The sequence below is a fragment of the Ptychodera flava genome, chromosome 4, assembly GCF_041260155.1.
Source record: "Ptychodera flava strain L36383 chromosome 4, AS_Pfla_20210202, whole genome shotgun sequence".
NCBI classification, from domain to species: domain Eukaryota; kingdom Metazoa; phylum Hemichordata; class Enteropneusta; family Ptychoderidae; genus Ptychodera; species Ptychodera flava.
Genome location: NC_091931.1, coordinates 37933300 through 37960661, shown reverse-complemented (window position 1 = coordinate 37960661; position 27362 = coordinate 37933300). Strand labels below are relative to the sequence as shown.

Below are 27362 nucleotides of genomic sequence, written 5' to 3'. Positions count from 1 at the left end.
TATGAAAAAATGATATCGCATAACTTCATTAATATGCAAGCCAAACTAACCAAAATCTTATCAGTTCTTGCAAGTAGCATATGGTACCTGTCTACCAAATCTGACTTGAATCTGTTCAGGCGTTTTTGAGTATATCGTGTAAACAGACAGACAGACAGACAGACAGACACACACACACACACACACACACACACACAGACAGACAGACAGACATCGCTATGACATTAGCCCACGTGTGTGAACACGTGAGCTAAAAATGGCTGCCCCTCTCCGTGCGTACGACGATCGAACGCGATCGAAATCGGGAGAGATTTAAAGCAAAGGATAGCTTTTGATCGGTTACAATTGTAATAGCATGTTGACCCTAAAAAATCCCCCCCACCCCGTACGACATTTTGAATCCGGTGTCTTTCTTCTTGGGGTTAATTGAGATAAGGAGGACTTGCAGCGATGTCGCGCGTGATGTTGACTTTTGTATAGTTTATGAATGAAGCCGGTTCACACAAATATTTCGATATTTATGCGCAAGGTGCAATAAAGTAAAGCCTCAAAAATATAAGGTTTTTCGTAAGTAATATGTAACACGTCTGACCTGAGAGGGAGTGCAACGTGAGGTATATCGTCATTAATGTCATCATGCAACAGCATGCTGATTTATATGTTCGCTGAATATTTTTACTATAGGTTGAATGGTCGTCAATTATTTTCTAGCATAACAATTGATTATAGCAATTTAACTCGTAAATGCCAATTTCACTAACATAATCAATAACCAGATATGAACTGAATATGCTCACGTGTTTTACAACAGGTTCATTAATAGTAGTACGCTTCACAGAACAATGAGATAAATGTTATCACTATATGTAGCAGGTTTTTTTCAACTTCGCACAGTACTCTCAGAGTTTAATCACTAATTATAAAACTTTATTTAATATGCAAGTGAGCTGTCAATTAACTTGACACTGCTCAATGCTTTATGGGACAATTAGATATCCATCAGATCAACATTTGTAGCACGTTTTATTTTATTTAATGCTGTAATTTTAGAGTAATGTCACTTATTACAAAGTTCATTAAATATGCAAATAAACCCTACATTAACTTGACACTGTACAATGATTTATAGCACAATTAAATATTTATCAAATCAATTTCTGTAGCACGTTTCACCAAATTTTAGTGCCGAAATTTCAGAGTTATATACCAAATTACAAAGTTTATTAAATATGCAAATGAACCCTTAATTAACTACTAAGTGCTTTACAACACAGTAAGATATCTGTCGTATCAGTATGTGCAGCAGTTTTCATCGCATTTGATGCAGTTATTTCGGAGTTATATGACTAATTATAAGACTTCATGAAATATGCAAATGAGCTAATTATTAACTTGACACTGCTCAATGCTTCTCGGTACAATTGGATATTTATCAGATCAACATCTGTAGCAAGTTTCATCAAATTTAACGCTGTAATTTTGGAGTAATATCATTAATTACAAAGTTCATTAAATATGCAAATGAACCCTTAATTAACTTCACACAACTAAATGCTCTACACCACAATTAGATATCTGTCGGATCAGTATCTGCAGCAGATTTCATCACATTTGGTGCAGTTATTTTGGAGTTATATCACTAATTACTTAACTTCATAAAATATGCAAATGACCTATTTGTTAACTTGACACTGCCAAATGCTTCTCAGTACAATTAGATATTTATCAAAACAATATCTGTACCCAATTTCACTGACTTGGGTGCCGTAATTTTAGAGTTATATACCTAATTACAAAGTTCATTAAATATGCAAATGAACCCTTCATTAATTTCACACTACTTAATGCTTTACACTACAGTTAGATATCAGTCGGATCAGTATCTGCAGCAGATTGCATCACATTTGGTGAAGTTATATCGGAGTTATATGACTAATTACAAACCTTCATAAAATATGCAAATGAGCTATTTATTAACTTGACACTGCCTAATGCTTCTAAGTATAATTAGATATATATCAGATCAATATTTGGTGCAAGTATCATCAAGTTTGGTGCAGGAATTTCACAGTTATCTCACTAATAACAAAAGTTCATTAAATATGCAAATGAGAAGATAATTGACATGACACTCACAGTATCATCATAATGTTCTTAGATTGTCATCTGTGAAAAGTTTCATGAAATTTTGTGCAGTATTTCTTGATATATGTCTACACTGTCATTACCGTCTCCATAGGGAAACCATTGTATGGAAAAAAACGGTATTGCATAACTTCATTAATATGCAAGCCACACTAACCAAAATCTAATCAGTTCTTGCAAGTAGCACATGGTACCTGTGTACCAAATCTGACTTGAATTCGTTCAGGCGTTTTTGAGTTATCGTGTAAACAGACAGACAGACAGACAGACACAGACACACACACACACACACTAACACACACACACACACACACACACACACACACACGGACAGACAGACAGACATCGCTATGACAATAGCCCACGTGTTTACACACGTGAGCTAAAAACAGGTTAATTACATAATTCAAATAAGTCTATTTTAACAGAGCCGGGAACAGAAGACGTTTGATGCAAAAAAAATAAGTTGTCATATCGTCGGTGGCTCTCCGGCCGCACGATTTAATTCCCACGTGAGTTGGCCGTCTGTTCTCGCGAGAGTTTGCTTGTTTCAAATTGACGGCGCACATTTATATTCGAATTCGGCTTTCAAAAGTGACCGAAAATAATCATTTTAAACTAAATTTCTCATTTTTTCAGAATAGAGAGATTCTCTTGTGGGAAACACATTGTCTGGTAGGATTTGCAGTAGATGGCATTTTCAATTTCACGCAATCGGTGACAAAGTAGTCAAAATGGCCGCCTCCATGTAAACAACCGGAAGTGCACTCTTTTCAACTCGTAGGTACAAGAGATTCCATTCTAAATACATTCATGTACACGCGTTAGTTTGAATGCTCGCTCCGCGAGCGGCTTTTGGCTGCTCTCGCTATTAGTAAAATTCTGGTCAAGGGTGTATGATAAATCGATTATTATATCATACCAGTATATTGATGGCGCAAATACAGCGATCTGATTGGTCGAGACGCGAAAAGAACCGTGGTATATTGGCGATATACCACGGCTGGCATACGCGCGAGCTCTCAGCTTGAGCAAAAATCTGTTTTTGACGTTCCATGCCATAATTTCAATATACTGTTATGATATAATGGCAATAAATCACACCCAGCAACTGTATACCACGAGATTTTGACCAGTTCACTTCATATATGCACTCGCTATCGCTCGTGCACATATGTCGTGAACTGATCAAAATCTCGTGGTATACCGTCGCTGGGTGTGCTTTATTGTTTAATTACCCAATATCGGATGTTCCTTGCTTCGTATCAGCATCGTGTCATTTGTGCTGCGTCAGACACTCGACTTCGTCACGTGTCTGATGCAGCATAAATGACACTCATGCTGATACGACACAGAACCAGATATGAACTGAATATGCTCACGTGTTTTACAACAGGTTCATTAATAGTAGTACGCTTCACAGAACAATAAGATATATGTTATCACTAAAGCAGGTTTTTTTCAACGTCGCACAGTACACTCAAATTTTAATCACTAATTACAAAACTTTATTTAATATGCAAATGAGCTGTTAATTAACTTGACACTGCTCAATGCTTCATTGGACAATTAGATATCCATCAGATCAATATTTGTAGCACGTTTTACTTAATTTAATGCAGTAATTTTAGAGTAATGTCACTAATTACAAAGTTCATTAAATATGCAAATAATCCCTATATTAACTTGACACTGTTCAATGATTCATAGCACAATTAAATATTTATCAAATCAATATCTGTAGCACGTTTCACAAAATTTGGTTCCGTAATTTCAGAGTTATATACGTAATTACAAAGTTTATTAAATATGCAAATGAACCCTTAATTAACTTTACACTACTAAATGCTTTACAACACAGTTAGATATCTGTCAGATTGGTATATGCAGCAGTTTTCATCACATTTGATGCAGTTATTTCGGAGTTATATGACTACTTATAAAACTTCATAAAATATGTAAATGAGCTAATTATTAACTTGACACTGTTCAATGTTTCTCAGTACAATTGGATATTTATCAGATCAACATATGTAGCAAGTTTCATCAAATTTAAAGCTGTAATTTTGGAGTAATATCACTGATTTCAAAGTTCATTAAATATGCAAATAAACCCTTAATTAACTTCACACAAGTAAATGCTCTATACCACAATTATATATCTGTCGGATCAGTACCTGCAGCAGATTTCATAACATTTGGTGCACTTATTTTGGAGTTATATCACTAATTACAAAACTTCATAAATATGCAAATGACCTATTTGTTAACTTGACACTGCCAAATGCTTCTCAGTACAATTAGATATTTATCAAAACAATATCTGTACCAAATTTCAAAGACTTGGGTGCCGTAATTTCAGATTTATATACCTAATTACAAAATTCATTAAATATGCAAATGAACCCTTAATTAATTTCACACTACTGAATGCTTTACACTACAGTTAGATAATACGGCTAGTTTTCAATCGGATTCGAACCCACAACATACGGCATCAGTCGCCTAGCTGAGAGGCCATAGACAGAACCGCTCAGCTAAATCTCCACTCCCAAAAAAGAGTGGTTCAATAGCCGGCTAAGTTGTTACATTTTTCTGACTGAGACCGCTCAACACGTTGTAGAGTTCGTGAAGCACTCACGCACGCATGCTCACTATCATACATCGCACATACACACTTTATCGAAGCGAAGAAACGAATTTCATCGCTTTAACTGGGCGAACGATAACCTCGGGGACAATTCTGTCCACCAGCAGTGTTACCAACCCAGGGTAGAAAATACGGCTAGTTTTCAATCGGATTCGAACCCACAACATACGGCATCAGTCGCCTAGCTGAGAGGCCATAGACAGAACCGCTCGGCTAAATCTCAACTCCCAAAAAAGAGTGGTTCAATAGCCGGCTAAGTTGTTACATTTTTCTGACTGAGACCGCTCAACACGTTGTAGAGTTCGTGAAGCACTCACGCACGCATGCTCACTATCATACATCGCACATACACACTTTATCGAAGCGAAGAAACGAATTTCATCGCTTTAACTGGGCGAACGATAACCTCGGGGACAATTCTGTCCACCAGCAGTGTTACCAACCCAGGGTAGAAAATACGGCTAGTTTTCAATCGGATTCGAACCCACAACATACGGCATCAGTCGCCTAGCTGAGAGGCCATAGACAGAACCGCTCGGCTAAATCTCCACTCCCAAAAAAGAGTGGTTCAATAGCCGGCTAAGTTGTTACATTTTCTGACTGAGACCGCTCAAAACGTTGTAAAGTTTGTGAAATACTCACGCACGCATGCTCACTATCATACATCGCACATACACACTTTATCGAAGCGAAGAAACGAATTTCATCGCTTTAACTGGGCGAACGATAACCTCGGGGACAATTCTGTCCACCAGCAGTGTTACCAACCCAGGGTAGAAAATACGGCTAGTTTTCAATCGGATTCGAACCCACAACATACGGCATCAGTCGCCTAGCTGAGAGGCCATAGACAGAACCGCTCGGCTAAATCTCCACTCCCAAAAAAGAGTGGTTCAATAGCCGGCTAAGTTGTTACATTTTTCTGACTGAGATCAGTCGGATCAGTATCTGCAGCAGATTTCATCACATTTGGTGAAGTTATATCGGAGTTATATGACTAATTACAAAACTTCATAAAATATGCAAATGACCTATTTATTAACTTGACACTGTCCAAAGCTTCTAAATATAATTAGATATATATCAGATCAATATTTGTTGCAAGTATCATCAAGTTTGGTGCAGGAATTTCAGAGTTATTTCACTAACAACAAAAGTTCATAAAATGTGCAAATGAGAAGGTAATTGACATGACACTCACAGTATCATCATAATGTTCTGAGCTTGTCATCTGTGAAAAGTTTCATGAAATTTTGTGCAGTATTTCTTGATATATGTCTACACTGTCATTACCGTCTCCATAGGGAAACCATTGTACAGAAAAAAACGATATTGCATAACTTCATTAATATGCAAGCCACACTAACCAAAATCTAATCAGTTCTTGCAAGTAGCACATGGTACCTGTGTACCAAATCTGACTTGAATCCGTTTAGGCGTTTTTGAGTTATCGTGTAAACAGACAGACAGACAGACAGACAGACAGACAGACAGACAGACAGACAGACACACACACACACACACACACACGGACAGACAGACAGACATTGCTATGACAATAGCCCACGTGTTTACACACGTGAGCTAAAAATGCGATACTTGGTTATTACTCTAATATTCACACGTAATCTATCCGTTGATTCTCAAAATTGCTGATCGCTTATTATCTGCCCGTTTTAATCGTTACTTTCATCTATGCGTTCGTACGTGGGTCAGAGACGCCCACTGACAACGGAGTAAAAGACGAATTTTGTAATATTGACGAGAGCAGTGTCGATTCTCATCCTTCTGAATTATTACATAGGAAGATTTTTAACAATGGCATTTTGAATAATAACTTTGATCAAGCATAGAAATCAAGAATACTTTTATACTGTCAGCTGCTCAACGTTGCAGTTAAAGCTCCATAAGCTGTATCTTATGGCTATTTTTGGTGGTTTCCCAACATTTTCTTAATCCCTGACCCCTCTAATTTTAATGCCAAGTATTTAGCATATCAACACAACCTATATGAGTATAATCTACATTGTTATTGTTGAAAATTGTACTCAAGTCCGGACTAGAATTCATTTCTAAGCAATAAATAACAATGATCACTACACACACACAAGCTGTGTTGACAAAAAGAATACTTAAAATTTCAGCATGACAAACGGATTAGGGTCAGACACGGTAGTTGATATACAGAAGCAGAATACTGAAAACTTGCCACAAGTTACAGCTTATGTCCTTAGACCGTAAACTCCAGGTTTTGAAAATTATGCACTGCTACTGTGCACCAAACTTGTTTTATTGTATAAATGATTTGCGAGTTTTATTCCATCTATTGAATTTATTTCCTTTAAAAAATCAAAACAATTTTAATAGAAAAGAATGGTACAAACCATAAGTGTATGTTAGTGTTGAAATTGTAAATAAAGCATAAACGTGCGTAAATGCCCGATAATTACTGTTCACAATTTACTTTGAATTAGACAAAGATTCATGGCCAATAACATTTCAACTTGTACTCCATTGTATATGTTGGGCGAAATATAGAAATCAAAATACTGTGGCGAGAATAAGAAGACCAGATATGAACTGAACATGCTCACGTGTTTTACAACAGGTTCATTAATAGTAGTACGCTTCACAGAACAATGAGATATATGTTATCACTATGTAGCAGGGTTTTTTTTAGACTTCGCACAGTACTCTCAGAGTTTAATCACTAATTACAAAACTTTATTGAATATGCGAATGAGCTGTCAATTAACTTGACACTGCTCAATGCTTTATGGGACAATTAGATATCCATCAGATCAACATTTGTTGTACGTTTTATTTAATTTAATGCTGTAATTTTAGAGTAATGTCACTTATTGCAAAAATCATTAAATATGCAAATAAACCCTACATTAACTTGACACTGTTCAATGATTCATAGCACAATAAATATTTATCAAGTCAATATCTGTAGCACGTTTCACCAAATTTTAGTGCCGAAATTTCAGAGTTATATACCTAATTACAAAGTTTATTAATATGCAAATGAACCCTTAATTAACTTTATACTACTAAATGCTTTACAACACAGTTAGATATCTGTCTTATCAGTATGTGCAGCAGTGTTCATCACATTTGATGCAGTTATTTCGGAGTTATATGACTAATTATCAGACTTCATTGAATATGCAAATGAGCTAATTATTAACCTGACACTGCTCAATGCTTCTCAGTACAATTGGATATTTATCAGATCAACATCTGTAGCAAGTTTCATCAAATTTAATGCTTTAATTTTGGAGTGAAACCACTAATTACAAAGTTCATTAAATTTGCAAATGAACTCTTAATTAACTTCACACAACTAAATGCTCTACACCACAATTAGATATCTGTCGGATCAGTATCTGCAGCAGATTTCCGCACATTTGGTGCAGTTATTTTGGAGTATATCACTAATTAGAAAACTTCATAAAATATGCAAATGACCTATTTGTTAACTTGACACTGCCAAATGCTTCTCAGTACAATTAGATATTTATCAAAACAATATCTGTACCCAATTTCACTGACTTGGGGTGCCGTAATTTTAGAGTTATATACCTAATTACATTATGCTTTATTTCAGAGTTATCTCACTAATATGAAAAGTTCATTAAATATGCAAATGAGAAGATAATTGACATGACACTCACAGTATCATCATAATGTTCTTAGATTGTCATCTGTGAAAAGTTTCATGAAATTTTGTGCAGTATTTCTTGATATATGTCTATACTGTCATTACCGTCTCCATAGGGAAACCATTGTATGGAAAAATACGATATTGCATAACTTCATTAATATGCAAGCCACACTAACCAAAATCTAATCAGTTCTTGCAAGTAGCACATGGTACCTGTGTACCAAATCTGACTTGAATCCGTTCAGGCCTTTTTGAGTTATCGTGTAAACAGACAGACAGACACACACACACACACACTAACACACACACACACACACACACAGACAGACAGACATCGCTATGACAATAGCCCACGTGTTTACACACGTGAGCTAAAAATGAGACCGTTTTGGGTTTTCTGACATCTTTCCCTCTTTGAAAATGAAGCCATATAAATGTAGGAGGAGGAGGGGAGATTCAATCTGACATTATTACTGCAATACAATATAAAGTCTTGAACGCGTAAAGCGTAGCACTTATTGTTTTTATACGACAGGGATGGTTCGTCCCTCACCATGGATGAAACATCAATTAAGAAGCTCACACCATATACTTCTTCACAGGGGTGAGTATCATCAACTGTGTGCAACTGGTTTTACAAGTTTTTTCATCTATATTCCTGATGATATACTTCGCCACGTTCCCCTTTGAATGGCAATATAAAGAAAGCTATACAACTTAAAGGCAGAATTTTATGATGTATACTACTTCTCATGATTACAGATCTCCTGGCAAGTTTTTGTGAACAATCCAGCAAAACTTTTTGTTTTTATATATATGCTTTTTTTAAAAAGTGACTCAAGTTATAACATTTATGGATATTGGATAGACCTATGAGTTTTCCGTAAAGTGCGTGTCAATTAATTCAGAACTTCTCAGTTTAAAGCGCAGTGGTCGTCGCGCTGCGCGTGCGTGATTTTTTTGTTGATAAACATAAATTTTTGTAAACATAATACGTCTTCTCAACTTCAATAGGAGTGAGGTGGGAGCAGTCCCCCACTTTGTTAAGGCCTTTGTAAGACTCAACATCATGCAATAGTAAAATATTAAGATCGGAAACGAACTTCAGTGGTGTATTTCTATCTATAAACTCGTGTAGAGCTACGAACATTGGGACACTACACCTCAGCACATTATGTTTACTGCAGTCAGACAGTGAACAAAAAGGTTTGATCGCGCGCGATCACGCTGGTTGTACACAATGCTATGTACAGTACAGTGAAAATGCATAACTAAAATGATCAACATTGCCTATATATGTAGACCAGCAACAAGAACAATGCCTAAGGGATGGACCATTAGACCTTGGAAGGGGGGGGGGTGGTCACAATGAAATTGTGAAAATTTTTTTTTTACTATTGTAAATTTCTGAATTTTTTTTTTCCAATTGAGATTAGCTGTGCAAATTTTTTTTTTCAGAGTAAATTTTCAGATTTATAATTTTTTTTAGTTCGTCGCTGTCTGAAGATAAAGAGGGCAAAGATGTGGTGCCAAGCACCACAAGCGGCCATGCAAGCGGTCACGGGGGGGGGGGGAGGTCAGGAGAGGGGTGTCCCCCTGCTGCTGTTGGAGCTTTTGAAAAATAGAGATTACAATGGTGTTATTTGGTGGCACTTGGGGAGTATTTTTGAAGGGGGAGGTCAGGAGGGGGTGTCCCCCTCCTGCCGTTGGAGCTTTTGAAAAATAGAGATTAAAATGGTGTTATTTGGTGGCACTTGGGGAGTATTTTTGCAGGGGGAGGTCAGGAGGGGGTGTCCCCCTCCTGCCGTTGGAGCTTTTGAAAAATAGAGATTGAAATGGTGTTATTTGGTGGCACTTGGGGAGTATTTTTGCGGGGGGTGGTCAGGGGGGGGTGTCCCCCTCCTGCCGTTGGAGCTTTTGAAAAATAGAGATTAAAATGGTGTTATTTGGTGGCCCTTGGGGAGTATTTTGCGGGGGGAGGTCAGGAGGGGGGTGTCCCCCTCCTGCTGTTGGAGCTTTTGAAAAATAGAGATAAAAATGGTGTTATTTGGTGGCACTTTGGGAGCATTTTTTTCGGATTACACATCTTCCTCTGAAACATGGTCTTCTTGCTCCTCAGTAGCTTCCTATAGTTTTGAAAATTGACTATTTTGGTTTCCTGGCTTCCCTTTCTACTGCGTGGTGAAATGGCTACATGCACCCCACCAAACATCATGCATATCTCATGATTCACAATTGATTTTGACAAGCTGAGAAGCTAAAATAAGCTAAATAATATAGTTAAATTTGCATATTTGTGTTTTTAGAGCAATTGTTGCCCTTTTTTGATCAAAACATCTATTTCTCTGTAGCAGCATGTCCAAATTGATTGGATGTGTATAGATGTGTTGAAATTTCAATATTTGTCTTTTTAGGGCACTTTATGCCATTCATGGTCAAAAAATCTGTATTCTCTGAAAGGGCTTGTCCAATTTCTTTGAAATTTGCTACACAAAAACGATTATTCATTCAGATTTATTCAGTATTTGCTATCGAGAAACTTTCAAAGTTCAACCCCTTTGTGTGTTTTTGTGTTGGGATTTGTTGGATAGATGGCATTCTACGTAGTGTATTGTTGAATGTTAAAACATGTGTTGCTGTTGTTTTTGAGGCTGTTTTTTGAGAAAAAAGAATTGAAAATACCTTTTAAAAGCAAAATAATACATAATGACTTGATATGTTGTTTTATCATTATTGACGTGTTTCTACTTGTTCACCCATTCTTGCAGTCATCATTGCAATAAAATGCTGTGCAAAAAATGAAACTGATGTGGCCTGCATCTGTTTACCTTGATCTTAAAAGGCAATACAACTTTCTGTCTTGACAACCATACCATAGTTTCAATGTTTTACCTAGTGTACCTGCTTGGTTTGTACGCAGGAAACAAGTAGAAAACAGGTTCTATAATTTCATAATTTTCAAGTGATCAGAATACAAAAGTCCTGAAAAGATTAGATAATCACAACTTCCAGTATAAGTGATACAGTCACTCTAAATGTATAAATTAAAATTAAAAATGTGCCGGGAGGATGTACTAAAAAATACAGAAAGTTGCTTTCTGTCGGTAAAATCTAAAAAAAATTCAAAATTTTAAAGACTTTTGCAGATTTTTTTTTTACGCCTTTGTCTTCTTATTTATTTTTTTTTATTTTGCAGACTAGTTTGAAGATTTTTTTTTTCCTAACTTTCTGCTCTGAAAATTTTTTTTTTTCTGTTTTTGACCACCCCCCTCCCAAGATCTAATGGTCCGTCCCTAACACAAAAATTTCACTCAAGACCATGATCGGCAAGCCAGAGCAGGACACGGGAGATGTTGTTGGGAGACGGTCACCTCGTTGACGTACACGGATATATAAAATCCGGTCCCACACGTACCGGCCCGCGACGACTTGGCCCACAAACAACTGTTGATCACCATGTCTACTTCTCCTAGTATTACGTGGTAAGAAATAGTAAAATGACAGGAAACAATAGACAAATTTCGCGGCATTTGGCAGGAAAATTGCACGGCTATACACCGTGCATAGACGTATCGAGAGATCCTGTGCCCCGGTCATGGCAGTGATCCAACCGCTAGCTGGTGTAGGCCGGCCTACCGGTGCTGGGCAAACTTCGTTGTTGTACCTCCTGATTACCGGGTAGGTCTGAATCCTCTTTCAAGTGAGATAACCCCCACATAACAAGAAGACCTATGAAAGGTCCTTCGCTTGACTTGATACCTGTACTCGGAATTCTCGTTTGCACCCCCAAACGGGGTAAACTTTGTAGTTGAGTTGGATTCTCCACAGCAGAGTGTAGCGCGCCATATACCCGGTTTGACACGGACGTTCATACAGAGCACGGAACGGAACAGATGCAGAGATGCTTCTTGCTGCAGCGGGCATTGCTCTGCGAGCTGTAGATTTCTGTAGTTTGGGTTGTTGTCTTTGTACTCCTGTCGGGCCTCTTGAAATGAAAGCTCTCGTCCTTGCTAGCGATGTCGAAAACTAGAGCCCGGTCGTTGATAATCTGTTGGCGTACATGCGTATCTCTATGGCTCGAGCGATAACAGTAGCCGAGCCCCTTTCAACTGATTCAAGAAAATCATGAGCAAATGTGATCTCAATCCAGCGTGCAATTATTGTTCAATATTCAGCAGATATTTAACTTAGATTAATTGACCTTTTATTGCGTGTTACATTTGGTTAGTTGGTATGCTTGTGACAGATCAGCCGCCATTTTTACAAGCGGCAATATCGCAAACATTACAATCAACCCGTAACATGTGCGGCGTTCTTGGATTTGTTTACAACAGAGGGGGACCCCCTCAGGAGGATGCGCAGCGCGACGACCACTGCGCTTTAAAGTATGCTATATGATAATATTCTTCAACATAGCTTTATTCCCATCTGTACGGTTTCTCGCTAATTGCAAATCATGGTTAATTGTTTAATTCTTGCGCTTCTTTTGATTTCCTTCTTAGTCAGAAAGTGGATAACCGCGCATTGTTATTGATGTAAATATAGTTTACCTATCTTTGTCCTGCGGTGTACGAATTTGTGAATTTTTTTTTAATCAGTCCACCATCCAACGGGCGTTAGCCCAATTACAGGATGAGGCGGTTTTCTACTGACTTGGCAGGATAACGGACAAGGGAGCTCGGCAGGAAGAGGGTTACTCTGGACCTACTGGGTCTTGAACCGTGTCTCGAACTCACCATCCTCCGATAGTGAGTCCGTTACCCTAACCACTGGTCCACGGTGCCTCCTCTTTTCTACCCTAGGCTACCAGAATTGGTCGAGTTACTTGAGAAGCTGCAGATCGAAGAACACAACCCACCCACCTGCAGAATTAGCTGCAATGGAGAAGGCCGAGAAATGGATTTAGTTGTTACGACAGGGAATCAAGATGGTCTTTGTAGGGTATGTATATGAGCGTGTGTGTTATTAAAGTATCCATGTAATATATGTGCTAATGTGTCTCCATATATTTGAATTTAAAGCAGATTGTAGAGGAGGTTTTTAAAAGTTTATGCTGAAAGAACAGTGCAATGAATTCACTCTGAATTAGCCGATGGCTTCGTTTAGAAATAACATTTTTCATGAAAGTAAAAAAAAACATAAGGATATCCAAGGCCATGCGATCTCTAAAACTAAGTCAAGAACAATTTTCATCACATTTTTCGTCCATGCATTGCTATCTACAACACATATAGTCGACAGGAAAAGACAATGTCACTAATTATAATAGGTAGCCCGTACTTTATCTTTATTATCCTCTATCCTACCTACGATCCCACCATACAAGTACGCCTCATACACATGTTCAAATAAATAATTCTCTAAATTGATAACTGGTTACACAAGATTAAGTAATGTTTTGGTTTGAGCAAAGGCTGAACCTCTTTCTCGGAGATTGAACTTGATGTCATACAAAAGGACGCCGCTACTCATCATGAGACAATACGTCGATAGAATGTGGCTCATCTTTGGAGGAAGCAATTGATTTCGATATTGCTGCTTTTAAGGGTGTGATTGAAAGTTAATTGTCTTAAAAGTAATGCCTTATCAATTAAGACATTCTTTGCTGTGCCTGTATGTTATTGGATGCATGCTATTTATATCAATCTAATTCATGTTCCTTTACCAAAGTTCCCGATGTTGAACAACTGTCCGTGATGCCAACCACACACTGGAATGCTCGTCCAAAGTCCTCCACATAAGAAGTAGTGAGAGAACAAGCACATTTGCATATAATATACACAAGGATTGAAGTATTTGACTATCCTCATTTCTGCACAGCAAATGTCAACATGTCCCTATACTGGCACTGAATTGTATATGAAGTAAATAAGATTTCTGGTCCATTGAATTGAAACCTTTTCCCTATAGTATACCTATACGTTGCATAAACATACTCAATTTTGCAAACGAAAATTCTCCTGTTTTCCGGCAATGTCGTTATCATGTGTGCATGGTTCCATTTAATACTGAGATTATCATTCGTGACGATAAAAATCATTGAAACAGTGTAGGCAAGATATACGCTAACCATATAGCTAAGTTTCCACATTTCTCCTTTTTCCAGACACTCGAAATGTTTATATCTCCGGGTGACAACATTCTCATGGTAACTCCTACATATCCCGGGATTCTTGCCGTAGTAAGCAGTTTAGCTAAATTTACGACTACCTCATCACATTCAACGTTCGTAAACGAAAGCGCAGGCAAAGTTGAAATAAACATAGATAGGGTCTCTCTTATTTTCACTCCTTTTCTATGTCAAATCAATATAGACACAAATTTTGTTTTCTTTTAGGAGTGATGAAATAACATATTGTTGTTTAACTGTATACCAATGCAGTGTCGTAGTGTAAGAGGTGCATACTGTGGTTAACCTGTCAACGAAACTGTATGGATAGTATGTCAATAACAAGAATAACAACAACAATAAAAATCCAATGAAAACTGTACTCATTGCGTTGCGAATGCAAGACTAATACAAAGTCTGGTAACCTACCTCGAGGGAGCAAAGGAGAACATGTGTTTGTTTAGATAAAGTTACAGGTATACTGTCACCTGTTCTAATTTTGCCACAGTTACCATGGAGAGAGAAAGCCTAACCAATCACAGATTTTAAGTGGGTGGCCGCTTTTTAAAACAGCGCCCTCACATGGGCATTTTGAATACCAAGGAACGCCCGTTTGACCGTATAATGGCATATTACGATTACAGATGACTGTATACCTTTAAATATTTTCGAACGTTACAGCTATTTTCCCCATCGAAGGAGCTAGCTTACATAAGTATTTTCAAGAATATACTGTTCGTCAAGATAAGGATTATTATTTATGTCTGTGGACATGTACCTATCTTTGTAGGTCAGTGTTTACATTTGTGTCTGAAACGCCGGGCTCAATTTGATAAAGACAGGTGTGTGAAAGGCAAGTATCAAGTTCAAAACCTTTTTAATACCTCTACAAATCCGATCATGTTGGGGACCATACCAAACTACGCAGATATAAAGCGTTGAAGTAAATGAGAAAAGTATTTTGTTTTTTCGTTTGTTCAGCTCGATCCACACGGATGCAATGTACTTGGTGTCGACTCGGACCAAGAAGGTATGAAGCCAAGTCACTTGAGAGAAATCCTATCAAGATGGAATCCCAGTGATGTCAGCAAGCCCCGGCAAGAAGTGCCGGACATTCCCAGGATTCTCTATCTCAACCCAAACGGTGGAAATCCAACTGGTGCTGGATTGACAATGGAGAGGAAGAAGGAAATCTATGAGATAGCACGGAATTACAATTTATTGATCATTGAAGATGACCCAAACTATTATGTGCAGTTTACCAGAGTAAGTGTATTACCTTTGATTAAATTATCAGGTATTGATATGATGGTTTCCTTTTATTTGCTTGCCAGCAATTTCCTCTCACTGACCTTTACACTTCAGGGTCAGTGTCATGTAGCTCATCATGAATGTTTGTCATTTTTCTCAGCCCCGAGTTCCCAGTTTCCTCTCCTTGGACGAGGATGGCAGAGTTATCAGACTAGATTCATTTTCAAAAGTACTATCGGCAGCTGGGTAAGTGTAGTTTTAGCATTATCAAAGAAGAGCAAACTCATTGTGGTGAGGTACTTTGTCTATACTTATCGGCAACACTGGGAACGTAGTTGCGTATTACAATAGTATAAACAAACGGGTATTGAGTATAGACCAGAGCAATGATCGATTACAATGACGACCATACTAGTCGAAGTATGATATTTGCTTCTCAAATGGTGAGTGACTGTCTCACAACAATTATTTGATGGCTTTGCCTAATTACACAACATTTGTCAGTCTTGGTCAATCTTTAGGGTGAAGCATTCTAGCATACTTACGCTTATCCTTTCGTGACACCTTTTTGCCACCACTAAGCAGTGGTTCAAGACGACCCTGCTATTATCGTAGTTTTCAGTTTGTTCCTTGGACCGGCTGAACTATTATCTACCTTGGATAAAAATGACTATTGGGCTTATTTTGATGACTTACTGCTTGAATAACGGCATGATACCTTTCTCTACTATCTCTGTTTGTATGCGTTTATAAAATCACATCAGTGTTAATATACCCTGTATCTTCATACATTTTACAACGACAATGCTTTTCTTTCCCCAGATTACGTCTTGGTTTTGTCACTGGGCCAAAGCTGCTTCTCCAACGATTAGTTTTGCATACTGTAGCAGGCGTTCTTCATTCTAGCTCATTGCCACAGGTATGGCGCAGTTTACGTCTCTTGGAAATTCATCCTGACTGCCAAGACCCGTTTGTTTCTGCTTTGCGTTAAAAAGGCAATGAACATCTCCCACAACTTGACGTTTAATTTACATGCAAGCGAATGATGATTCCGACAAACTGGCCTATTAAAATCCTGCACATCATATTCGCGTGGTCATGCGACTACCATTCGCCTGACGAATCGCGTTTGCACAGATCAATTCTCAATTTGCCATCTTAAAGACGAAGATTCAATCTTCTTGAAACTTGTCGATCAAATAGAATTCCAAGAGTTAACGTTTTAATGTGAAATTGTCTTAATTTATGAACAGTTTTTTTTTCTAATGAGAAAAGATGCATCATATAGGCGCAGCAATGCTCTTGCATTTTTGTTTTGGAAAAAAAATAAGATTGGAACTAATTTGGGATGATTGGATGGTGAAGTAACGTCGGTGTAATCTGCAAATGTAATCTCATCTTCTTGAAATTTCTTTTTTTAGGTTATGCACTTGTTTTAATGAGTAATTTGCAATATTGCAACATTCAGCCATATGGCACCTTCCACTTTTGAGAAATTTGAAAAATATGAAGATGCGATTATCCAAAATTAGTTCCAATCCTGTTAAAGCAACAAAAAGAGAGAAAATTTTACATAAGTTACTTTTCAGTCATCAACAATGTTACTCAATTATGAGCGTCACTGTCTTTGATATCGTACATACGCAGATCCTCGCTTTCCAGCTCTTAAACCAGTGGGGCTTTGAAGGTTTCAGAAACTATGCAGACGAAGTGTCTCAGTTTTATCTGAAAAAACGAAATATGCTTCTGGCAGCTGCTGGAAAATGGCTGACAGGTAGGCTGCAATTTGCAACCCTCTTACCCCTGCTTGCTTTTCGATGGGTAATAACCACGCCGTAAGGAACACTCAGAATTAACCACTGTGTGGTGAGCTAAATGGTGATGTACTACGAGCACATGAACGTTATTAGATTTAATGATAATAATTAATATAATAAGTATTATATAGAAATAATAACGCGAATAATAATAGGTTCAATTTCCGCGAAAATTTCATCATAAGGGTATTTTGGGTCGAAAAGACTAAATATGATATCGATTTCACTGCCCCATGTTTCCATGGTAACCGTTTTTTTCGGGTTGAAAATTTCAGTTTTTCTTATATCCCATGAAAAGTTACTGTGATTGATATGAAAATTACCTGTCGGGGGAGTTCGGGTCAGAAAACACAAAAAACAGACTTATTTTAATGTTACAAGTTGCCATGGTAACTATTTTGGGATTGAAAATGTTACTTTTTCCCTAATTCCTATTAAAGAACTATTGATTGATGTAAAAAAATTGATAATAAGGGTTTTTCTGGTTAGCACACCAAAAAAATCACACTCACTTTAATGTGAGATGTTTCCATGGCAACCATTCAGGAGTAAAAATTACCAGTTTTTCAAAGATTCCACCTAAAATCCAGTAACCAACAGAATATGTTATATCAAAGGGATATTTTGGGTTAGAAAGACCAAATATCCAGTGTAAAAATCCAGTAATCAACAGAAATATTATACCAAAGGGTTATTTTTGGTTAGAATGACAAAATATGATATCCATTTTTACTGCCCTGTGTTTCAATAGTAACCTATTTGCGTTTTAAAATTTCAATTTTTTTCCAAATTCCATTACAAGTAATCCCAGTTACTATGCAAATACTCTCCTAAGAGTATTTATCACAGTATGAACTCCATGTTCATTTTTGTTTCATGTTACCATGGTAACCATTTAGGTAACCACAGTTTTTTTATTTAAAACCATCTATGTTAAAACATAATTCACTGTTTTTTATTTATTTTATGGATTTCTAAATAACAACTTTTAACATTCGTGCTATAATAATAATAATAATTGTAGTTTCTTTGCCTTCATTCTAGGATGAATAATAAAGATAATGTATATTGGGGCCATTCTGGTCAAAATTATGTTTTCCGTTAATTTTAGTGTGTTAGAATTAATTTTATATAGACCAGAAATAATTTTTCAAGCATTTTTAATTTTGTTTCATGCAGTCATCCCAAATAAGTGTTATATAGTATAGTACTAACTTATTATGCATTCATCGAATTAAGTTTATGCCTTTAAAATAATTTTATGTGCTAAAATTAATTCTACTAGTATCTCAGATTAATTTTATGAACCCAATTCCCCTTATCACAAGCAGTAACAGTAGCGCGCAGTTTTTTTATTCAAAACATAATTCACTTGTACGTATTTATTTTATGGAATTATAATTAACGACGTCTTAATGTTTATTTTATAATAATTCATTTTGATTTCTTTGCCTCATTCCAGGAAGAATAATGAAGACAAATTATTTCTGATTGTTTAACTAAAGTAAAATAATGACCATGTAGTGGTGCCTTATTTTTTATGTGACCTGGCGTGACCCCATAAACTCTATTATTAGCTAGATCTCCCCTTCCATGGAAGCAACGACTAAATTTGAACATGATGCCTGTAAACCTTTAAACATTTTTTTTAAACCCAGCAGGCCAAGACAAGGGGGAAATATTACAAGTTAAATGTTTCATGTTTAATACTGCCCAGGGCTCGAAATTAACTTTTTTCCCTGGTAGTCCACTTGGGCTACCATTTTCTGAAGTTGGTAGCCCGGTGACAGTGGCCCATGCATATTTTAGATCAGGGGTATCTTTTTTCGTTATCCAGACAAGAAAAGGCTATTTAAATTTTACAAGATTCTGCCCATGAAGTGAATTTTCTAGTCTTTTGATGTGTATACTTGCAGAACTTTAATACCCAAGGAAACAGGTATAATGGACGACAGTGAGACTCAAAAGTTTTGTGACCTATTAACAACCCGTTTCACTCTCAGAGTTGTATGCAAATTTTAAAAGTCGCCATGACAACCTGACAACAACATGGCCTTTTCAGCTCTAAGACATACTGTAGCTGGGCTAAAAATAGGCCATGGCCCTTCTGCCGGGAGGAGGCATAATTGCCGTAAGCGTGTGGGGGTTCGAATCCCGTTTGAGTTATATTTCTGTGTCATTGTGATTGATACATTATTATCAAAATGCAAACGAGAATGCGTTTTTATTGGCCATCGTTTCCTGTGCCTGTCATTCAAGTACGTCAGTTCAGATATTGAAACTTTGTTGCAAAGTTCCACCGCATGGCCGGTCGTCTTCGTAATTTCCAGAACAAAGTCACATTATGTGCCCAGCAGGGTTTGACTGCATTTATCTACCTCGTCCCAAAGTGACGAACGGATCTTTCAACCTTTCAGCTTGGTGAAAAACGCATTTATTGATTCGCCAAAGGCCTGTGGATTCGCTTATTTTTGCACAAGTGCTACATGGACATAGGAAAAAGTTCGACTCACCCTAGCCCTCTCGATTGTTGAATACAACCACGGTCCATGATGAGAGTTCCCGAATCAAAAACTGTAGCCGTGCTCGAATACAATTGTCTTCTCATTAAATTACGTCATTCTTGATATAAAAGAGTTAGCATTCCAAAGTCTGTCGATCACCCTGTCTTTTCAAAGTTTGGAGAAGGGCGGCATTTCCGTGTGAATGATTGAACGACGTGAAACGCAAAATTCCATCGCATATGTTCCGGCAATATGTACAGTAGAAATACTGTATAGACGCTGCAGTTCCGTAAGCTTAAGCTTATAAGCTTATACTCCACAAAATGGCCCAAGGCGGCGTGAACTTTCTGAAAGGATTTCCAAAACGTCCTACTTGGTACCTTAGACACTCACAATCACATGTGATATCCTGAAAAGTATTCTCTGCAGTAATTCCAGTTTCTGTCAACATTCCATCATTTTAAAGGTCAACGACACGATAGCACGAGATCGTTCTATACTGTCACGTGCATGCACGTAGACTCAATTGCGCATGCTCTGGGATTCGCGTCGCGTCTCTGATGGGCGCGCGCGTGTTCCAACAGGGAAGAACGCGAATCGCAGGGTCTCTGCCAGACTACACTGGCAGGGTGAAACATGCGAAATGCAGAAAAAAAATGTTTATTCTGCAATGCCATTATGACGCTTACGAGGTAAGTCTGAATAAGTTTTATACTATACCGGTACATCAGAATTAATCCATTGTACATTGGTACATTGGTACGTTTATGAAAGAATTAGTACAGGACACGTGTCCCAAATGTTTTCAGTTTTAGGTCAGTTAAGTTAGAGTGGGGTGGGGTGGGGTTGGGGGGGTCTGAGACCTAACTTTCATCCATAAAGTTCGCACAAAAGTTGAAACTCTAGGCCTGCTGGTATCGCTGGTAATATTATTATTATTATTATTATTATTATTATTATTATTATTATGTCCATGTAGCACTTGTGCAAAAATAAGCGAATCCACAGGCCTTTGGCGAATCAATAAATGCGTTTTTCACCAAGCTGAAAGGTTGAAAGATCCGTCCGTCACTTTGGGACGAGGTAGATAAATGCAGTCAAACCCTGCTGGGCATGTCATAATGTGACTTTGTTCTGGAAATTACGAAGACGACCGGCCATGCGGTGGAACTTTGCAACAAAGTTTCAATATCTGAACTGACGTACTTGAATGACAGGCACAGGAAACGATGGCCAATAAAAACGCATTCTCGTTTGCATTTTGATAATAATGTATCAATCACAATGACACAGAAATATAATTTTTACTATAACCCAAACGGGATTCGAACCCCCACACGCTTACGGCAATTATGCCTCCTCCCGGCAGTAGGGGCATGGCCTATTTTTAGCTCAACTACAGTATGTCTTAGAGCTGAAAAGGCCATGTTGTTGTCAGGTTGTCATGGCGACTTTTAAAATTTGCATACAACTCTGAGAGTGAAACGGGTTGTTAATAGGTCACAAAACTTTTGAGTCCCACTGTCGTCCATTATACCTGTTTCCTTGGGTATTAAAGTTCTGCAAGTATACACATCAAAAGACTAGAAAATTCACTTCATGGGCAGAATCTTGTAAAATATAAATAGCCTTTTCTTGTCTGGTTAACGAAAAAAAGATACCCCTGATCTAAAATATGCATGGGCCACTGTCACCGGGCTACCAACTTCAGAAAATGGTAGCCCAAGTGGACTACCAGGGAAAAAAGTTAATTTCGAGCCCTGGGCAGTATTAAACATGAAACATTTAACTTGTAATATTTCCCCCTTGTCTTGGCCTGCTGGGTTTAAAAAAATATAGCCGATGCTGCCATGGAAAGGGGAGATCTAGCTAATAATAGAGTTTATGGGGTCACGCCAGGTCACATAAAAAATAAGGCACCACTACATGGGCATTATTTTACTTTAGTTAAACAATCAGAAATAATTTGTCTTCATTATTCTTCCTGGAATGAGGCAAAGAAATCAAAATGAATTATTATAAAATAAACATTAAGATGTCGTTAATTATAAATCCATAAAATAAATACGTACAAGTGAATTATGTTTTGAATAAAAAAAACTGTGCGCTACTGTTACTGCTTGTGATAAATAATGGTACATTGGGTGATAAGGGGAATTGGGTTCATAAAATTAATTTGAGATACTAGTAGAATTAATTTTAGCACATAAAATTATTTTAAAGGCATAAACTTAATTCGATGAATGCATAATAAGTTAGTACTATACTATATAACACTTATTTGGGATGACTGCATGAAACAAAATTAAAAATGCTTGAAAAATTATTTCTGGTCTATATAAAATTAATTCTAACACACTAAAATTAACGGAAAACATAATTTTGACCAGAATGGCCCCAATATACATTATCTTTATTATTCATCCTAGAATGAAGGCAAAGAAACTACAATTATTATTATTATAGAACGAATGTTAAAAGTTGTTACTTAGAAATCCATAAAATAAAAAAAACCGTGAATTATGTTTTAACATAGATGGTTTTAAATAAAAAAACTGTGGTTACCTAAATGGTTACCATGGTAACATGAAACAAAAATGAACATGGAGTTCATGCTGTGATAAATACTCTTAGGAGAGTATTTGCATAGTAACTGGGATTACTTGTAATGGAATTTGGAAAAAAAATGAAATTTTAAAACGCAAATAGGTTACTATTGAAACACAGGGCAGTAAAAATGGATATCATATTTTGTCATTCTAACCAAAAATAACCCTTTGGTATAATATTTCTGTTGATTACTGGATTTTTACACTGGATATTTGGTCTTTCTAACCCAAAATATCCGTTTGATATAACATATTCTGTTGGTTACTGGATTTTAGGTGAAATCTTTGAAAAACTGGTAATTTTTACTCCTGAATGGTTGCCATGGAAACATCTCACATTAAAGTGAGTGTGATTTTTTTGGTGTGCTAACCAGAAAAACCCTTATTATCAATTTTTTTACATCAATCAATAGTTCTTTAATAGGAATTAGGGAAAAAGTAACATTTTCAATCCCAAAATAGTTACCATGGCAACTCGAAACATTAAAATAAGTCTGTTTTTTGTGTTCTCTGACCCGAACTCCCCCAATAGGTAATTTTCATATCAATCAAAGTAACTTTTCATGGGATATTAGAAAAACTGAAATTTTCAACCCGAAAAAACGGTTACCATGGAAACATGGGGCAGTGAAATCGATATCATATTTGGTCTTTTCGACCCAAAATACCCTAATGATGAAATTTTCGCGGAAATTGAACCTATTATTATTCGCGTTATTATTTCTATATAATACTTATATTAATTATTATCTGAGTCACAAGTCAAATTGTAATTTACATCAGAACCCTCTGAGAGCTCGAAAAAAGTACATGCGTATAAATGGCATATATAATGTACATGCACATACAGCAAGTGTTCAATTTGTCAATTTGTCAAGAGATTGTTACTTAGGGATGTTAATTTGGAAAAAACAAGGTCACGGCTAGGCCACCTTACGGAAATTCAGACTTAAAGGTTCTAAATCTCTGGAAAATCACTTATCAAGTTGTTCCTATTGTCACGCCGCAATAGACGAAATCACAAGATTTCATTCAAGAGTTTAAAGAGTGTCTTATAGAGTGTCTTATTGTCAGAGTCAGACTAACATGACGTATTAAGTGATTTTTTTTGTAAATCTCTGGAAATTGATATATTATACTGTGCCCATTTATTGAGAAAAATCAGAGGTGTTCATATTAAGCGTTATAGAGTTTAAACACGGTCTTGTGATTTGACTTCCACTCACACAATATCTATTTTGTTATAACTTTTGTAACCATTCCCAGGGTTAGCTGAATGGACAGTTCCCAACGGGGGACTATTTCTCTGGATTAAAATACTTGGCATTGATGACACCCACAAGATGATAACCGATAAAGCAATCGAGAAACAAGTACTTTTAGTTCCTGGAAATGCGTTCTTCCAGGACAGTGGAAAGAAATCGTCTTACGTCAGGGCATCATTCTCTGACCAAACATGGGAAGAAATGGATGAGGTAGGGAAACCGTAGTGGCAGGTGTTAAGCGTAGAGATTATGTATTTTTGCATATATCCGACATAGGATTGATTTAAGTCAGGATTCCAATCCCCCTATCAATGGAAAATTGCAATTACCTGTTGTCTTCTGACAACAGGTAACTAATTGGTCAAGAGTTACATGTAAATATCTGGTTCCTAAAGTTACCAGTTTATTTTCGTATTATTGTCAGAAGGACTTGAGGAAATTTGTTTGGGCGGTAGGGTCAGATCCGTAAGCCCTATTTTTGCATTGGTTCTCGTTGACATAAAGTGTTTACATGGTACTAGACTTTTGTTTTACCTAGAAATTCTTATAAGGTTGGCCTATTTGAGTTTAGATAACGCTGATAAACAACCCGTCCCTTTATATTAGTTTTAAATCAGGGAAACAGTTGACTTGCAATATTTATAGAGGCCATTTTTTCGATTAAATTATGTAGATCGAATAATGGGCGAAAACTACAAACCCGATGGAAAGGTCAAGATTTGAGGCTTGAAAAAGTTTTATGGGCGTCTGGCAGATATCAGAGATCTTATCATCGTGTACTATGTCTGTTCGTTTTTACTGTACACAGCTTCGCGAATGTATTTATGTTCACTACTATGTAAATAATTTTTGATGTGGCCAACAAAAAAAATGACACCACAAATTGAGATTGACGCAAATAATACAGAAGCAATGAACTTTCCGAAACATTCAGTCGGCCTGTACCCTTATGTCAAACATTGCAAAAGAGTATACTTGCAAAGGTGGCTACACAGCTAGGAAAATGGAGGTCTGGGCGAATGCACTTTTATGCACTTTAATCCTACACCACTGAAATCTCATTAATATCTTGTGTCTTTGGTTTCAGGGAATGCGTAGACTTGCCGAACTCATCAAAGAGGAATTGAAAGGAAAGAAAGAAGATTGATGTTGAATTCAGGAAGAAAATTGTCAATAAAAAAGAAAAGCGATAATTTTTGTTGTTATATTTTGAGATGAAGTATATTCAGTTGGTCAAAGTTACCCTAACAAGCCCTTTACCAAGTGATTAGTGGCCTGATACTCTGCGAAGGCAGCACTCTGCAATAATACTGGTGGGGCATGAGGAATTCACATGGATTTGAAAATTCTGGGGATAGAGGAGGGAGACTAGTTTGTTTTGCTCTTGGTATAAGGGGTCCAAAATATATTTGTCCCTGTTTTTTATGTTTTTAGATTCCATAATTTGGTAGGTAATTCAATGAAAAATAAACAACATTTTTATGCTATTCGACAGTTCTCATATCATTAATAATTACAGAAAATCTAGAACCATTTTATAGCATGCCATGACTTTTATCTTGAGAAAATATAAAATAACATGAATACCATTCAGTTTTTAAAAGTAAGTAGACCTTGTAACGGGACAAAAGCTGCAACGATTTATAATGTTTTTTCAATATTTCTATGCAATGTATCAAATACAGTTCTTGCTGCCTCTGTACAGTATGTTAAAAACCCAATATTCAGTTTGTCAACAAAGTCTGTACATGTATTCAAACACTCTCGTTGATAATTGAATTGATTCCAGACTGAAAATCATTTGTTATCAATAAACAATGGCCATAAGGGAAATTAGGTCTATCGATTTTCACAAAACAGTGTTGACAGTGGTGCTAGAAAGAGTGTCTCCTTGCATTGTACATTTTACTGCCATATATTGCTTTCTGTATTTGACATTTTGCAAAGCACGTTGGCCGCTGACAGTAACCAAGATGTGAGTACGTATATTAAAGGTGATATCTTTTCTTAACGTTGTTCTCTAACAACTATTTTTTTAATCATGTTCAAACACAGCCTGAGTTTGAATTCAGCAGTCTTGTCGTATTTTTACATTTTAATTTATGGCTAGACTGAAATGCAACTGACAACAATTTAAATGTACAGAACGCTTGAATGAAATACAGGTTGCTAGGCTGCATACTGAATATCATATATAATGTAAGACAAGAGATTGAAGTTGGTACAAAAAGTAAAAAAATACTGAGAAAGAAGCAAAATTTTATGTTTGTCATATTAGTGGTTGCTTTGGGAGCATGATCGGAAACATTTTAACCGGGCATTTTGAATTCCGGTATATTAGAATATTATAAAAAAATCAAAGAAAAGAGAATTACACCTTTAACCTTTCTACGCTACCGTTATCTGTAGTACATATTAGCATATGCATTTGCTATTATTAAATATTATTACAATGTAACCCATCATTCGATTATCGTTATTTAATTAGATTTGGTCACGTGGCATATCGAAAGAAGTAATGCGACATCGATGAGGAGACTCGTGCCCGCCCGGTGCGGCGGTATTTGAGAATAGTGCGCCATCTTCATGCGCATACAACAGACCAAATCCTCACCCTAAATAAAGAGTGATTCAAGAACACAGGTGTAAATTTCGTGCATATTGATCACCATAAAAACTGCATAGTAATTATTATTATTATTATTATTATTATTATTAGTAGTAGTAGTAGTAGTACTATTATTATTAGTAGCAGTAGTAGTATACTTTATTTTCAGAGGGTAGTCTGAGTTACAAAGTAAAATGTAATTTACACCAGAGCCCTCAAAATACAGGAAAAACTGCCCGCTTAATTCTAATCGTATTCTGTTCTTCGTATCCAATCATGACATAGAAGTATTCTTTCTATTGTTTTAACAAAATGAATTTCCTTTCGCATGAAAATAGAAATCATAATTGAACTGAACAATGCAAAAAAGTCGAATTCCTACAAGCACTTGAATGCCAACAATTTCTCTGGCATGTACCTTCAAAACGAGCATGTTTATTAATCAGATATTCACAATAACCAGTAATACTCGGATGACAAGTTACGAACATTCGTAATCGATGCTATTCACGTGGTCTATCTTTTGTGTAGAGTTCCCGAAGATAAAAAGATACTGTATTGCAAATTTTGCGAAATCGTAGACGTGTTTCGGTTCAATTGCAAGTGAATAATTCGTGAGTTTACTCAAAGGCGTGAAATTTACATTCAACTCCGTTTTGATATCTAGATTTTCTGAAGTGAAAATTTTCAGCTTTGCCATCTATTCGTTTATACATTATTCTTATGTTTTTTCA

General features: G+C 36.7%; 2 protein-coding genes across 3 annotated transcripts in view; one reads left to right on the top strand and one right to left on the bottom strand.

Moving 5' to 3' along the window:
- Positions 1-27331, top strand: part of LOC139131674 (kynurenine/alpha-aminoadipate aminotransferase, mitochondrial-like) — a 31783-nt gene extending 4452 nt beyond the window's left edge. The window contains exons 3-11 of one of the 2 annotated variants that reach the window (XM_070697840.1): positions 9001-9069; positions 13268-13406; positions 14572-14646; positions 15556-15840; positions 15986-16071; positions 16648-16744; positions 17473-17599; positions 24022-24230; positions 25108-26028. In XM_070697840.1, coding sequence (XP_070553941.1) covers positions 9001-9069; positions 13268-13406; positions 14572-14646; positions 15556-15840; positions 15986-16071; positions 16648-16744; positions 17473-17599; positions 24022-24230; positions 25108-25167 — 1147 coding nt within the window. In that variant the 3' untranslated portion in view covers positions 25168-26028. Of the gene's footprint in view, positions 1-9000; positions 9070-13267; positions 13407-14571; positions 14647-15555; positions 15841-15985; positions 16072-16647; positions 16745-17472; positions 17600-24021; positions 24231-25107 lie in introns of both variants that reach the window. The other variant, XM_070697841.1, reaches the window with a different exon arrangement.
- Positions 1-27362, bottom strand: part of LOC139131680 (ribonucleoside-diphosphate reductase large subunit-like) — a 296454-nt gene that overhangs the window by 150266 nt on the left and 118826 nt on the right. The window lies entirely within an intron of this gene.